Source organism: Lichenostomus cassidix, chromosome 5 (assembly GCF_008360975.1).
Source record: "Lichenostomus cassidix isolate B80296 chromosome 5, HeHo_3.0, whole genome shotgun sequence".
Classification (NCBI taxonomy): domain Eukaryota; kingdom Metazoa; phylum Chordata; class Aves; order Passeriformes; family Meliphagidae; genus Lichenostomus; species Lichenostomus cassidix.
In genome coordinates, this window is record NC_139486.1 from 61623130 (window position 1) to 61637727 (window position 14598).

Genomic DNA, 14598 nt, shown 5'->3' on the forward strand with positions numbered 1-14598 from the left:
TAAAGATAAAATTATTCTATTCGTGGAAATAAAGGTAAAAAGTTGGTATTAGGTGGATCATGAGCCCCACATTGAACAGAATATTGTTATTTAAGAAGATGCTTTGGTTGGGGCTGCAGCATTTGTCACAACACTACCCAATATTTTCCTTAGCGGTAAGGAAATAAAGACAGAATTACTTGATCTCATTTACAAATACAAAAAGATGACTGAAAAAGTAAATTAGAGGGAGGACAGGCATAAACATCCCGGAGAGTGTGGTAATCTGGGCCCATCCAAATTAGCTAAGTCAGGCAAATATAAAGCCCTGGGCAGTTTTGAGCTGCTGTTCAGAGCTGAGACTCCTTTGGCATGTGTGACCAACCTCCTCCCTTCCTATGCCAAGGCTTTGTCCATAAACTAAGGCTTGATCTGCTTTGCATAAAGTTGGTGGAGCAAATGAGTGTCCCAGCCTGGTTCTGCAGCTGGAGACTTCAGCAAACAATTGCTTTATGGAAGGGTCGAAGAACTGAAACAGAAATACCTTTTGTAATGATTTCCCATTGATGGCTGCGTAGGGAAACCTATCATTAATGGCATTTAATCAATTTTTTGCTGTATTGGATTGGACTTACGCTAGTTTTTACTAAACATACCATTAGACTTCATTTAATCTCCTTTGAACTCAAATACCTTCTGAATTTTTTATTGACTTTTCTCCTAAAACATTGATGTTTAACATTTCTGATAAAAACCTTGTATTTTAATCTTATTCAGACAAAAAAACATATACTGAGCTTTCAAACCCTTATTCAGAGAAGTTTATTTTGTCTGGGTCTCATTTCATTATGAAAGTTAGCCAGCCCGTGGGCTTAGATAGAATAGGAATTTCTCTCCTTTCAGCAAATTCCTGTGAGAAAAGGAAACCTAAATAAAAACAAAGCGATACCTTTCTAAAACAGCCTGATAAGCAGGAGGAACCCTAGCTTTTGAAATGTGCAGACTGGGCCCCTCTCAAAACCTAATAACCATAATCCCTGAATAACAAATCTAGGAACTGGAAATAGAGATTGGTTCTTCCCATTCTCTGTGCACCAGCGGTGGGATGGGATCTGCTTTTCAACTTAAGCTGTGGTTATCTCTAGAACATGACAGAACATTGGCAATATTGAAATCCTGTAACATTCCATGAGCTCAGGAAGGGAACTGCTTGATGAATAATCTTGTGATAACATGCAAGAAGGAAATTTCATTCTAGTCTTATGGAGCCTATTAAAAACAAAAAAAACCCAGACAACCCAACATAGGAGAAAAGGAAGTTATTAACTATATTAATTTCATTATATCATTCAGAATAATTCTGAGTATGAACAGGGAGTAGATGTGGCAATTAAGGAGAGAACACTGTCTGGGTCAGAGTTCCTGGTTTGGGGAAGTAGTGAACATATCAGCAGGGTGGGAAAGCTGGTGAGCTGTAGAACCAGTTGCTGGTTTGGATATGTGGGGAACTTGAGGATGGAAAGACACAGGGATGGTATGCCAGGTTTGGGGAGACAAGAGCACATCTCCATTTGTGTGCTTTGTTTACCTGCACAGGAATGGTCAGAGCCAGGCAGAGCTGCAGGGAGACACAGCTCATCCTTGGAGCTCACATGGAACTAACCTGAGACATCACTTTTGCTTGGAAATAGCTTTTAGGGCATTGGGGGGAAAAAAGCACCATAATTTTTCCTTTTCTCTTTTTAACTTGGAGAAAGGACAAGGGGGTAGAGGGCTATTAGTACTTCCCTGTAGGATTTTCCCCAGAGGGAGTGGCAAGGCTTGGCTTGGTCGAAAGTCCCCGAGCAAAGGGGAGCAAAGTGGGCAAAAGGGAAGACATCCGAAATGGGAAGGGTTGGGAATGTGGTTTCCCTCATCTTGAGCAATTCTGTGTTCTGAAGGTTCATATCTGTGGAAGTGCTTCTGCTGGGGGGCCTTTCTGTCCTCTCTGGCCTTTCTATGGTGACTGAACAAATGTGGCTCCAAAACCAGCAGCTCCAGAGCTGACCTTCATTTACAAAGCTCCCAAACGTGAAATGCAGGGATACTTATCTCTAAGAAATGTAAATGTGGAGACCCACATGCTAATTACAAGTTTGTCACACTGGAAGTTGCCAGGATGGAGTTTACCCACAGCTCAACAACACTTCCTCGAAGCAAAGGTCTCAGCTCCTGCTGATGGTTGGGAATTCTGTGGGGTTTTCTCTGCCAGGCGTTGATAATCGATATTGTTGGCACAGAAGGATGAGGAATTTGTGGTCCCTGTTTCTACAGGAATGGTGTGAAAGAGGTAGATTAATAATTCACAGCATGACCTGCCTGAAATTATGAGCACGTTAAGTACTAAGAGATATTTTAGGAGCTGAGATCGACTGTGTAATCTCATGCAATAACTGCTCCCAAGAGCAGCATTTTAACTTCTTTTATTTTTGAGACCATGAACATTTGCTTCTTTGTGTTTCACTTTTCCATGGAGGATAAATATCTCCCATTGGTGGGCAAGATCAGGTGTTTATTAATCCATCACATATTCTTAATTTATTGTCCCCATTACTCCCATCAGCTCTGACTTTTCTTTTATTGCAGATTTTTTTTAGCTCTTCAGCAAGACAGGTTTTGAGTCTCTAAAACTCTGTCAGAGTTTGGCTTAAAAATATGCCTAAACTGTGTCCATATCTTATGGATAATTGCAATTGCAATGTGAGGAAAAAGGAGAAATGAGTGAGAATGGATAACACAATTCCATATTATTTTAAACCATTACATTTTGTAGTCAAAATGCCTCAAGTGCTTCACATGTTGACAGAAAAACTGCATTTTGCTTGGGGGAAAAGGTAATTTCAACCCTTGTGTATGGGGCTTGGGGAAGTAAATCCATAGAAATTAAATCTTGTAAATACAATGGTATTAACAAAGTACAGTGGTATTACCAAAATCTTTTTGGTGAACAGTGAAGAGGACTTTCAATATTTAAAGATTTTGGTTTTGTTTTATATTTCATTTATTCAACTGTAATTATTGGAATGGGTAACTTATTATGTCCTATAACCTGTTATGCAAAACAAGGTGATTTGTAAAGCAAATATCTAACACAAACTGACAAAGCATTGAGCTGCTCCAGAAAATGCAGGATCACACAGAAAGCAGAAGCATAAGGAGCAATAGTTACAGATGAGATGGAGGAAAAAACCTGACCATTGAGAAACCAGTTTCTTGCTGGATTATTAGCTTGAATTCACTCCTGGGGAGCAAGAACCAGGTTGGAAAAACGGGCAAGGATTTGGTGAGGAAGGGCCATGAAACATCTGTATTTTGGTGATGGGGAACCACTGGCCCAGCTGTTCAAGGAATTGGGCTTTTCCCCTCTTTTCAGTGTCATTGATTGTGTGGATCCATGAATAAAGTGATCGAAAAAAAATCAGTTTAAAAAACAGTGTTGCAAATACAGTCTTAAACTGCTATTATAAACAAAAATTCCAGTGTCAATGTGCGAATGCTGCGGACTGGATTTTCAGGGATTTATATTCCCGAAGTTTCCCACCCATTAATTCCAGAAGGAGAAGTCAATAAATAGCAAATCCTTTCCCATTCAGCTCCCAGCCTGCTGAAGGCAGTGGCATTTCATTTTCCAGCTGTGCCCCTCTAAGCAGGTGGAGTATTCATCCAAAAATTCCCTTCGCCTCATAAAAACCCCGATGGTATTCCACTGCAAAGCCTTTAAATTAATATTGAAATCATTCCTGCGATAGAAGTAAAGGTTTATTGAGTGCTGGCTAGACACGGGGCAGCTTTGTGTGACTGAAACGTGCACGACTAAAATCAAATTACGTGGGGATCGCAGGGATATACAGGGATTGGATCTGGGGACGCAAACCCCAGCCTGACAGACAAACGAAGCAACGGTTCCGGGCGACTCAAGTGCGTTTATTACGGCTCTGTTCCAGCCGTGCAGCGCTTGCACGGTGCAGGGACTGGCCCTAGGGCACGGGAAAGGTTTTAAAGGCACATTTGCTCCCCGGAGGAGCGGACGGGCGCTGAGGGACGCCGCGCTATTGTGTCTGGCGCTGAGGCGCCGGCCGCGCGCCTGAAGGACCCGCCGCGCCGCGCCTCCTCCGCCCGGCCAGTGCGGCAGCTGCCGCCGCGGGCTCAGGCGTTCTCCGCGGGCACCCTCGGGCCGGCCAGGACCCCGCGCGCTCCCGCGCCGCCTCGCCTCTACGCGCCGGCGTGCGCGCCGCCGCTCCCTCTCTCTGTCTCTCTCTCTCTCTCTCCCGTGGTAGCAGGAGCAGCGCGGGCGGCGGGGCCGGAGCGTGGCTGAGGCGGCCATTCCTACCGAGCGAGAGAGAGCGCAGCGTGTCCCCCCCAGGGCTCAGTGGCGCACAGGGTGAGGAGGGCGGCGCGGCGCCTCCGGACACCCCGAGCGGCGCGGGGGGGGCAGGGAGCGTGAAGGGAAAATGACCGTTGGGCGCGAGGCGGCCGCCCCGCGCGGTCACGTGACCGCCGCCCCGCGCGCGGAGGGAGGGGCGGCCGGGGGGGGGGTCCGCGGCGCGCGCGCGCCAGGGCAGGTGCGGCTCGTGCGCGCGCGACCGCGCGTCCCCGCTCCCCCCGTGTGACGCGCCCGCCGCGCTCTCCGCTCTCTTGTCTCTCTCCCGCCCGCCCTCCCTCCCTCCTGCACAGAGATGCCCTCGGCTACCAACAGCACCATGGCGAGCAGCACCACCGGTAGCGGCACCGGCAAAGCGGGACCGGGCGGCGAGGCTGCCCCGGCGGCGGCGGCCCCGCAGGCGGCGGCGGGTGTGAACATCACCACGGTGCAGACCGAGGCCATGAAGCAGATCCTGGGGGTGATCGACAAGAAGCTGCGCAACCTGGAGAAGAAGAAGGTGATCCCCGTGTCCCCTCAGCCCCCCACCCCGGTGCCCACCCGCCTCGGCCCCCGCCTTCCGGCCGCCCCTGCCCCGAGCCGGTCCGGCCTGTTTCCCTTCCGCTCCCTTACGCGGGGCCCTCCGCCTAACCCTCCCGGGTTGTTCCCGGCGTGGCCCCCAGAGGCCGCCCGCTGGAAGGTTCCAGAAGGGCGAGCGCCGCTCCCCCGGCCTGTCCCCTTCCCCTGCCGGGGGTCCCCGTGCCCCATCCCCTGCCGCCCTCCCGCCGCCCCGCAAACCGGCCCGGTTTCCCCGCGGCCCGCGGGGCAGAGCCCGGAGGGGTCGCGGCTGCCGTCCCCCCCTCGCCCCCGCTGTCCGGAGCCCCCTCGGCGGCGCCGCTCCCTTCCCCCTCCTTCCGCCTTTTGTTCCCCGCGGCGAGGCCTTTCCCAGCCGCGCCATCCCGGGGATCGGCTCCCCGCATCCCCGCTCCGTGCCGTGGCCGGAGGGCTCCCGGTGCCCGTGCCCGGAGGAGCGGGCGGGCAGAGGCGGCGGTGCCCCCGGTGCCGGGCACATGGACGCGGAGCTGTAACATGGCGGCGGCCCGGCCTCCCCGGCCGAGCTCATTGTGCCGCCCGCACAAAGCCGGGGCCACCCCACCCCGCCCCGGTGTCACCGCTCGCTTTCCATCGCCCTAAGCTCAACTCTTTGGCAGCCTGAGCACAGCTGGAAGCGGCCTTTCAGGGGTTATTTATAGAAGGAGCGGCTACTAAATCCGTGGTGCTCGGACCGTTCGAGTTGTGGCACAAGAGGAAAAGGGTGTCGTGGTTAGTCGCGTTGTGTTTTGCACCCTCTCGGTGGTGGCAGATTAAATGAGCTTCGCAGGGCTTTACAAGCTACAGAGCATGAGGTGTCCATCAGAAAAAGAGGTAACGTAGTCTCAGGATTTGCCTCAAAACACCACGTTGCTAAGCTAAAATTAGGGATTACTGAAAAATAATTTTATGTTTGTGTCAGAGCCTCAAATCTGTTCTTGTTTTGAGAAGTGAAAAAGCACAATAAATGTTCTATTAATTTTTTTAAGTAGTATTTTTGATTGTATTAATAGTATTCCATATTGCATAAGGTAGAAATATTAGCAGTAAATTAGTCTGTACAGGTGAGTTGTAAACGAAAGAAGCTGTGTATTACCTGTAAATAAGACACTGTGTATCAATAAGACACTGTATAAATACACTCTGCAGTGTAGCTTCCCACTTAAAAATGGGTGTGGGATTTTCCTGGATTTTCAAAATGAAATGGCAAAAAGCAGCAGGACAGGACCTTTTAGGTAAGTTTCAGAATCAGAGGATCTTTTCCTTATCTGTTGCGTGTAGACAGGACAAGATGTCTGTCTTAAACTTGTCATTAATACACAGAAATATGTGCACACACAATACTGATCCTCAGCTCAAGAAAGAGACCAGATCTTTCTGTCTCTAGTTGTTCCAATACAAAAAAATTGCTTGAAATTTAGCTGTTATACCCAACATACACCAAAATCTTTTGAAAATGTTTTTTATTATGTTAAAAATTTATGTTTTAAAGCCCAAAATTAGCAGGTGAGCATTCTGACCTGTTCTGTACTTGAGAATAGTCAAGAGGATAAAGCATAATGTTACTGGTGTGAGGGTCAGCTTTCCTTGGGAACAGTGTTTTTGTTTCCCTTTAAAAGTAAATCATTTACACCCAATTTACACTTTCCTTAGCCATACCATTCTATTTGAGTGGAGTTCTAGTCAACTGTGGTGTTCCTTCAAGTGAATAGAGTGGACAAAGTGTCCTTTCTTTCTGGAAATGGCTTTTGTTGGAAGATGTTCCACGAAAATTACTGAAAGCATTTCTTTTTTGGAGTACCCTGTGCTAGGCCAGCATGGACTCAAAGAACAGGCAAGGGCTGGGACTTGAAAAGGAAGAGCTATGTGTGGTCTCTCACTGATGAATTAAAAGTTCAAAAACTCATAAGTCCTAATGGGCTGAAGTTCTGAAATGTCCTGAAGGAGGACTCATAAACACTACAGAAGGTGTGAGAGAAATGGTTCTTGGTGTATTAAAGCAGAATAATTCATTTGTGGGCTTGAGCCTCTCCCTTGGTGGGGGAGTCAGGGGTTCTTTAGTAAATTAGTGCTCTTTAATAAAGAGAGCATTGCATGCTCTGTGTCTTAAAACAAAGCTCATTGTACACATCAGTATTTCCTTGTATTTTTATATCTTTGAACAAAAATATATTTTTAATTTTTCCAACCTTCAGAAAGTAAAATTGTGCTGGATGCTGCACAGACAGGAGTGGGTGAGAGATGCAGTAAATCTCACTGGGAACTTGTGCTTGGTTGGATAGTTAATCCTTTCTTTGTCAGCAGCTGGTAAGGAAGGCCAGTAGAGATAGTTTTCAGAGGTTTGTGTCACAGAATTAATACAAAAATACTTAGACACATGTTTCTGAAGGATGAGAAATGATTGCTCTGTTAGAGGTACCATCTTAGGTTTTAAATGGAGTGTGCTGCTTTTAGTAGAGGAAAGGTTACTCCTCATGAAGAAATTTGAATTTTTGGAGTAAATTTAATGCTATGTTTACCTCTAAATGCAGAAGATAAAACATGTGGCAACCAAAATACAAATTGAAATAATATTTATAACTTTGGTCTATACTATTTTGAAAGTTTCTGTATAAACTAAAAATAGTAGAGTGTTTGCTAAACTTTCATTTTCTTTTCCTGAATGTGACCTCATTTGAAAGAATGAGTATTGTTTGTGTTAAAAGGGACTAGGATAAATTGATTTGCTGTTCAGAAATGCATGTGAATACATGGCCTGAAAATGTCTGGGCTCCCCTCATCTCTTTATATTTGGAAATGATAGGAATGCTATTCTCTGTTCATAGATGAGAAGGTATTTGTGTGTGCATGGAAGGGGGTAATTAAAGGGGTATTTTCTCTGCAGGACCTGCAGACATGCAACTCCAGTATATGTTGACAAGTTTAGTTAATTTAGAAGTTGCCTGGACTCCTCCAGGTGGTTGTTGGATGTCTGAGGTTAGAATCCTGCCAGCTCTCCACGTTCCCTAGGAGAAAATACTTCACCTTCAAATTCTCCTTCTCCCTGGCTCTTCTGTTTCTTGTTTTCAGAAGGAAAAACATTTCCAAATTTTAAGCCAATTAAATGTAGATCAAACTCTGGTTTTGTTTCACTACTGAAGGAAAAAAAACAGTTACTTTTGCTTCCAACTCGTGTAATAAGAGCATGAGCTATGTAAGAGCAGTTTATCAAACAAATGTTCTGCCAGAGGGGTAAAATAATTAATTTGCTAACACGTGGGTTAGGGGATGGGCAGATGGTCGCAAGGTAGGCATGTGAGCTTAAAAACTTGATGTGGGCTTGGTGTCTCGAGTTGGAAAGATGGCACATGCTGGCTGTGCCTGGTAACTTGAGCTGCTGTCACTTTATCAGCTCGTCTGAATTTCCTACTGAGTGTAACCCTGGCTGGGGTGCAAAATGAGGAGTTAACAAGTGCTGCTGGCCTTGCTACGCAGGAACTCTCATGGGACAGCAGATGGACATTTGAAATTGGTCTGACTTGGTTCAGTAAAATGTTGAATTTCCATAGGAAACAGGCACCTATAGGAAAAGCTGGGTTCAGGTTTCCATTCTTATAGGTGCAGTCAGTGCTAGCAGGAAGTTTCAAGCTGCCCACTGGTAGTGTCTCTCTTAATGCTCTTGATCATTATTTGGGCCGCTGGGATGTTCCAGGCTTGTGACTGTCTCCAGAATCTCTCCTTGTGAGGCTTAGTTTGAAAGTTACCTGTGGAGATTTAACATGATTCTGGACCAAATGGTAAAATTCATTTCAAACTGTGTATTAAAAGCCTGAATGTTTCTTTGAAGCCTCTCTTGGTAGCAATTTTGGATCTCAAGCTTCATGTCTGAAACACCAAGCAGTTTATTTGTGAAATCGTGTGGTGGTTGGTGCTTTGAGGTTTCAGCGTGGTTTGTTTTGGTTTTTAATCGGTTATTGTAGAATAGGGATTGTCTCAGTGAGTTTAGTCAACTAAACACACAAAAAGCTGTGAAACATCTTCTAGTTTAAGTTTCTCAGATGCTGCATTGAGGTTTGGTTGATGGTTTTTCTTTCAGAAGAAAAAGACACGAAGAATGTGTTGGGGGAGCTCAGTTGGTGTGTTGCAGCCCAGTTGGTATTCTAGAACTCAGTTGTAACAGTAATTTTTTTGAACGTAAATGATGTGTAAAGCAAAATCCAGGTCTCCTGCAGTGTAGTCAACTTCACTGTAAATTCAATGCTTCTGTACGAAATCCTGTATGGTGGTGATTTGGGAAAAGCATCTCTGTGCTGCCACCAAAGCTTGGGGTTCCTCTCTTCTGTGATTTAATTCTGATTACTGAAGAAGCTTTTCTTTTCCTCTGAGGTTAACTGATTATGAAACTGCAGTCTCAGAATTGATGTGTCTTTGTCATTTGTTTAAAAACTAAGACAGTATGCAGATATTTTTTATAAACCATCTATATAAACCATTTTTATAAATCATCTATATAAACCATTTTTTATAAACCATCTATTTTTTATAAACCATTTATAAAACTTCTGAGATTTTGAGTGAAAAACCCACCCACCAGAGTATCTACAGCTGTTATTTCAACAATAAATTCAGTTTGAACAGAAGACCTGTAAATGTTTTGTGTTCTGGAGTATTGGTGTTACTGCATCCTTCCATCTTCCTGGTTCTAATTCAGGACTGAAACAGCTTCTCAGAACTGGTGGGTTTTGAGAGGTTCTGAGCTTCCTTGTTAAGTGTTTTACCTTTTTGATTTTTTCTGCCTGTTTTTTTTTTTGAGAAAATAGAAAAACTGGTTTTGGTTTGTGGGGTTTTTTGGTCATTTCTGGGTAGTTTTTGCTGCAAAATGATAAACAAGTGTAGAGATGATGGTGGAGGGCAGATAAATTACAGTGCCGATAAATTACATAAAACAGGTTAATAAACTTCTGATTTCTAACTTGGCTTTTATTTGGCTTCAGTGCAAACTGTATTACGCAGCTATTTTAAACTTTGGATTATCTTAATTGCTTGGTGCTGTCAAAAACATTCAGGTTTTGAGATACCTTGGGAAACAGACTTGGAGTGTCTTTTCCATCTTTTCTTTGCTTGCCTGTAGTAGAGTTTGAATTACAATAGGTTTACTCCAGCTGTGTGCAGAGGTTACTTTGTCCCCTTGCAGCTTGTCATACACACTTGAGCTACTGTAATTGGTATAACCATAGCATTGAAATTGTCTAGTTAAATATAGAGCCTCCCTCCTGCTCCTGACCCCCTTTTTTAAGGGTTATTTTTAATCTGATGATTCCAGTGATCCAGTTTATAGCACAGCACTGGAAGTGACGGCTCAGTGGTCAGGCATTTCTAAAACCAGTGCTGGTTTGGAAGCTAATGCCATGTAACTGCATTTTTCGTTTTCACTTCAGGATGACATTTTTGAGACAATTCAGAGGAGGTGAAGAGAAGTGTCTATTACTGCAATAAAATAACTCAGTTTTGGATTCCTATTAAAGTCTGAGGCATACTTAAGCAATGAGCACCACAGCCCTGGGAGCCTGTATGTGGTGCTTTTTCCCCAGGAAACTCCAAAATACTTCAGATATCTCAGTGGAAAGAGCTAAAGCAGGGAGGCTTGCTGCCTGCAGAACTGGGAGCTGCTGACTCATGAGCTGTTCAATACACAATTTATATGCTCACTTTGCCAGTGGATTTTTTTTGTGTGTGTGGTTTGTTTTTTGTGCATGGAGATCTTTATCTGTGAGGAGTGAGGGTGAGGTTGTGTTTGGGGGGGTAAGATGAAGATAGTCTTCCTCTCTTGCAGGCACTGCAGTGGGTTCCTAAGCAGGAATTTTACTGCAGTTATTTTACAGCACTAATGCTGCTCTTGGATTGCTGTTAGTTGACAGTGCAGATTAAAAAGAAAGCATTTTGCTTAGTATTTCTGTGTAATGCAGCTTTGGATCTTAAAGTGTCTTTGGGATGATAGAAAAATGCTTACTTGGCATTTGAAATCTTTGTGGTAACATTTAACTAAATGCACATTGGCTTGTCCTCTGCATTGCAGCTGACAGGGCTTTCCTTCCTCTGCTTTTACCTTTGCAATAGGAATATTTTTAAAGTAGAAGAAGTGAAGGCAAATAACTTTGTTTCTGTTGCTAACAAAAACAGACATACTACCCTTGGCTTTTTAATTGAATAAAAATAAGCAAAGCATTTACATTACACCTAAGAATATTTGACCATTTAAGGAAAAAAGTTTTGTATTGTTCAGAATGTTACTGCAATATCTTACTTTTAAAATACCAACCATGCATAGAAAAAGTATACAGAATAAATGTAGTTGTTTAGGACATTTTTGTCTCTTCCCTTCCTTGTGCCCCCAGCCACCAAAATGGATTCTGTGAGTGCTTCACAGCATAATTTTGCAAAATATGTTTTCTTCAACAAATTTGAACAAAGTGGTGTTCTGGAATACAGTGCTGCACCCTGTTTGTTTTACTGTCCTTGTTTATGGGTTTGTGTTGGAAACTGGATCACAGAATTTGTTTTCATGCATTTTTGTAGACCCTGTTCAAACTGGCTCATGTTTGCAGTCTATTTACTGAGCAGCCTCACAAACAATTGCATCAGGGTGACCAAAGGAATTGTAATCTGCAGCAGGGGAGCCAGGGACTTGAGCAAGTAGGAGCTTCCTTTGAAATTTCCTTGTCTGCAAAGCCAGTTTGCTGTAGGATTTTAACCATCAGAGGTGTAGGCTGACCTGGCTTTGCACTGCAGTGGTTCAGCTCTTTTACCTCCCTTTTGGCTTCACAGCTCAGCCACACTACTAAATCAAGAGAAGTGTTCTGTGATTGTCCAACCATGTCATCATCTGCTCTGAAATCAGGATGGAGAAGAGTAACCTGACCCTACTTCCTGTTGTGGTAGATTTGTAGTGTGCCAAATGCTCTTCAGGGCTACATTTTTGATCTGTTATGAGCTGCTGCTGCATTTAACAACTGTTACCATGTAGTTTCTGTTCCCAGCATGAAATTCCCAGTAATACATTTTTGGAGCTCTGGAAGTTCTTGCTTTGACTTTGCCTAGGCCATTGCTGGCTCTGATACACTGAAAGGTGAAGTAGTTAAATGTTCTGTCTGACTTGTAGGACTTGCAAAGATCCAAACTGTGGGCACCAGTGATATTAAAAGGACCAAGTCTCACAGGGGTGATTAGGTTTCAGGAAATAATGATGGGCATCAAATACTTTGGAAGAGGAGCTTGCCTGGTACACTGTTCACAGACTTTGATCTTTCCAAAACCTCTGAGACTGAGCATAAAAGTTGAATTAACTGGAAAAATAACCTGTAAAATATTTTAACTGAGAAGTCTGAAACAAAGAGCAGCAGCTACCAAAGGAGGTGTCTCTCACTGGCAAATGTAAACCTAGAACAATGGTTGCATCAGGGTTTTCATTCTTTGGCATTCAAAATGTTCTCTTGCTTTTCACATGTTGCTATCCTAGACTGGGAAGATAATTGTTATGGATTCATTTTAGTAACTTTTTTAATTAGATAAAGGCAAATTTCTTTAAAAATACACTAATTTGTGATAATACAGAAAGGGTGAAAACAGCTTAATAATTAGGTGTGTTATCCTTACGGGCTTTGTTTCCTTTTGAAGACCCTTTTTGCTTAGCCTGTCAAATCTGTCACTTGGGCACACAGGAGTTTTACCTGCTTTTGGCTGATGTCACTCTCCTGCATGGTTTTCTATTTAAGCAGATGAGAAAACTGATCCTGGTGAAAAGTAGCCTAATGATGCCTTTTTAAATTTATTCCTGTGGGAAAAAATCCTAGTGCTCTTGAACAAAACTATTTTAGAGCTATTAATATGAATTGTGTTGGTGGGCATTCTTGCAGAGAGGATTAGAAACTGTTTAAAATTCTTTATTACTATCTTAAGTGATGGAGTTACAGAGAATTACAGTTCTGAATCTTAATAACATTGACAGTGGGGGTTTGCAGTCAGGTTTTTGGTGTAGTAGTGGTGATAAGCTCCAGCTCAGCCCTCAGTTCAGCTCTCAGGTGTTTGGGCTGAAGGAAAGGTGCACTGAGAGTGGTTTTCCTGTTAGGAGGAATGGGAATTTCCTTGGAAATTCCAACTAGCCATGAAGACATTGTAATAGCCAGAAAAACAAGGTGAAAATATTTACCTCTTGAGAAAATATTTACGTTTTAACCCAGAAGACCATTTTTTTATGTACTCTGTGCAGGACAGTTATGTACTTGTCTGACATGTTACAAGTCTGCGTAGTGTAATACTACAATGCATAATTTTGTTAGCACAAGTAGAAAAAAGCTTTAAACTGATTTTTGTCTCTTCATAACAGAATTTTTCTTTTGTTTCAGAGCAAACTTGATGATTACCAGGAACGAATGAACAAGGGAGAACGTCTGAATCAAGATCAACTGGTAAAAAACAACAAAAAAAATCCTAACCAGATCTCTGTTAAATTGTTTTGTTATCTTAGGCATAGAGGGGATGAATTTCACTTCCCTTTTCCCCTTGTTGAAAGCTAGATTTATCAGAACCTGAAAAAATAGGTGAAGGAACATACTGAAATGTTCTATGCTTGTTGAGGTTAATCTGAAAATAATCTGTGGTGGAAATAGGCATATGTTAAAATCAAGAACTGTTGAAAGAACTATGCAATACCTGTGAGGTTCTCTGCCCCATGATCCTTTTCTTCACAGAAAATGTGCCCAGGGAGAGCTTGTGAGCTTGGTCTGGTGTTGGAGATGGAGCTTAGCCCAAGGGCTGTGAGGATAAACTCTGTCCGTGTGTCTGTCCCAGCTCTCAGTGCAGCAGATGCACAGCTCTAGAGGAGTTTTGTGCTGCCTCTCTCCTTGTTGGGGCTGGTTCTTAAAGTAGGTTATTGGAGAGCTGGATTCAGCAGCAGTTTTGCAGTTGTAGTAAATAAAAGCAAGTATCAAATTAAATTCTGTTATATGGTGCAAACATGCATATTGATACTTCAGGAGATTACCAGATGCTCAGTAATCAACAGTGTTTTGTTGATGTTTTTTTACACTGAGAAAGTGAAGGGAAAAAACTGTACCCTCCAACTATTGCAGCTGTTGACACTTCAAAGAATGAGCTGCTTCCCTTGGTCCATGTGATGATTTCATCTTTATTTTGGTAATTCTGTGCCAGCTGAAAACCGAAGTATCACACGTTGGTGTATTTTTATTTTATAATGGCCTGTTGTGAAGATAAGCCATGATAAGGTTTCTTTTTGATGAGCAGGGAAGAGAACTGACTTCATGTTGAGGAGGGAAGCTCATGGATTTTATGAGGCCTGACTACCAGGCTTGATAAAAATCTTCTTTGTTTGGAGAAGTACATTATTTTGTCACAGCAGGGATGTGCATGTCTCAGCCATATCCCCCTGAGGTGATTCTGATTTTACGTCATTTCTCAGTACTACCAAATGGGTTGAGGAGTTAGGTTTGCTTTGGTGCAAATCAGGGTATTAGGTTTGAGAAGATAGCAAAACTAAAGATTCCTGGAGAAGGTGACATTATGCTCTTTATATTCTAATTTTGGCTCTGACTGGAGCTAACAATGCATTAATTCTCATACTCTTGAGCAGCTTT

General features: G+C 43.3%; 1 protein-coding gene across 3 annotated transcripts in view; it reads left to right on the forward strand.

Annotated features, from left to right (window-relative positions):
- The first annotated feature begins 4217 nt into the window (after positions 1 to 4217).
- CAPRIN1 (cell cycle associated protein 1) overlaps positions 4218 to 14598 on the forward strand; it is a 28236-nt gene continuing 17855 nt past the window's right edge. The window contains exons 1-3 of one of the 3 annotated variants that reach the window (XM_085063368.1): positions 4218 to 4399; positions 4693 to 4898; positions 13351 to 13413. In XM_085063368.1, coding sequence (XP_084919494.1) covers positions 4695 to 4898; positions 13351 to 13413 — 267 coding nt within the window. In that variant the 5' untranslated portion in view covers positions 4218 to 4399; positions 4693 to 4694. The remainder of the gene's footprint in view (positions 4400 to 4692; positions 4899 to 13350; positions 13414 to 14598) is intronic. The other 2 variants (XM_085063367.1, XM_085063369.1) reach the window with 2 other exon arrangements.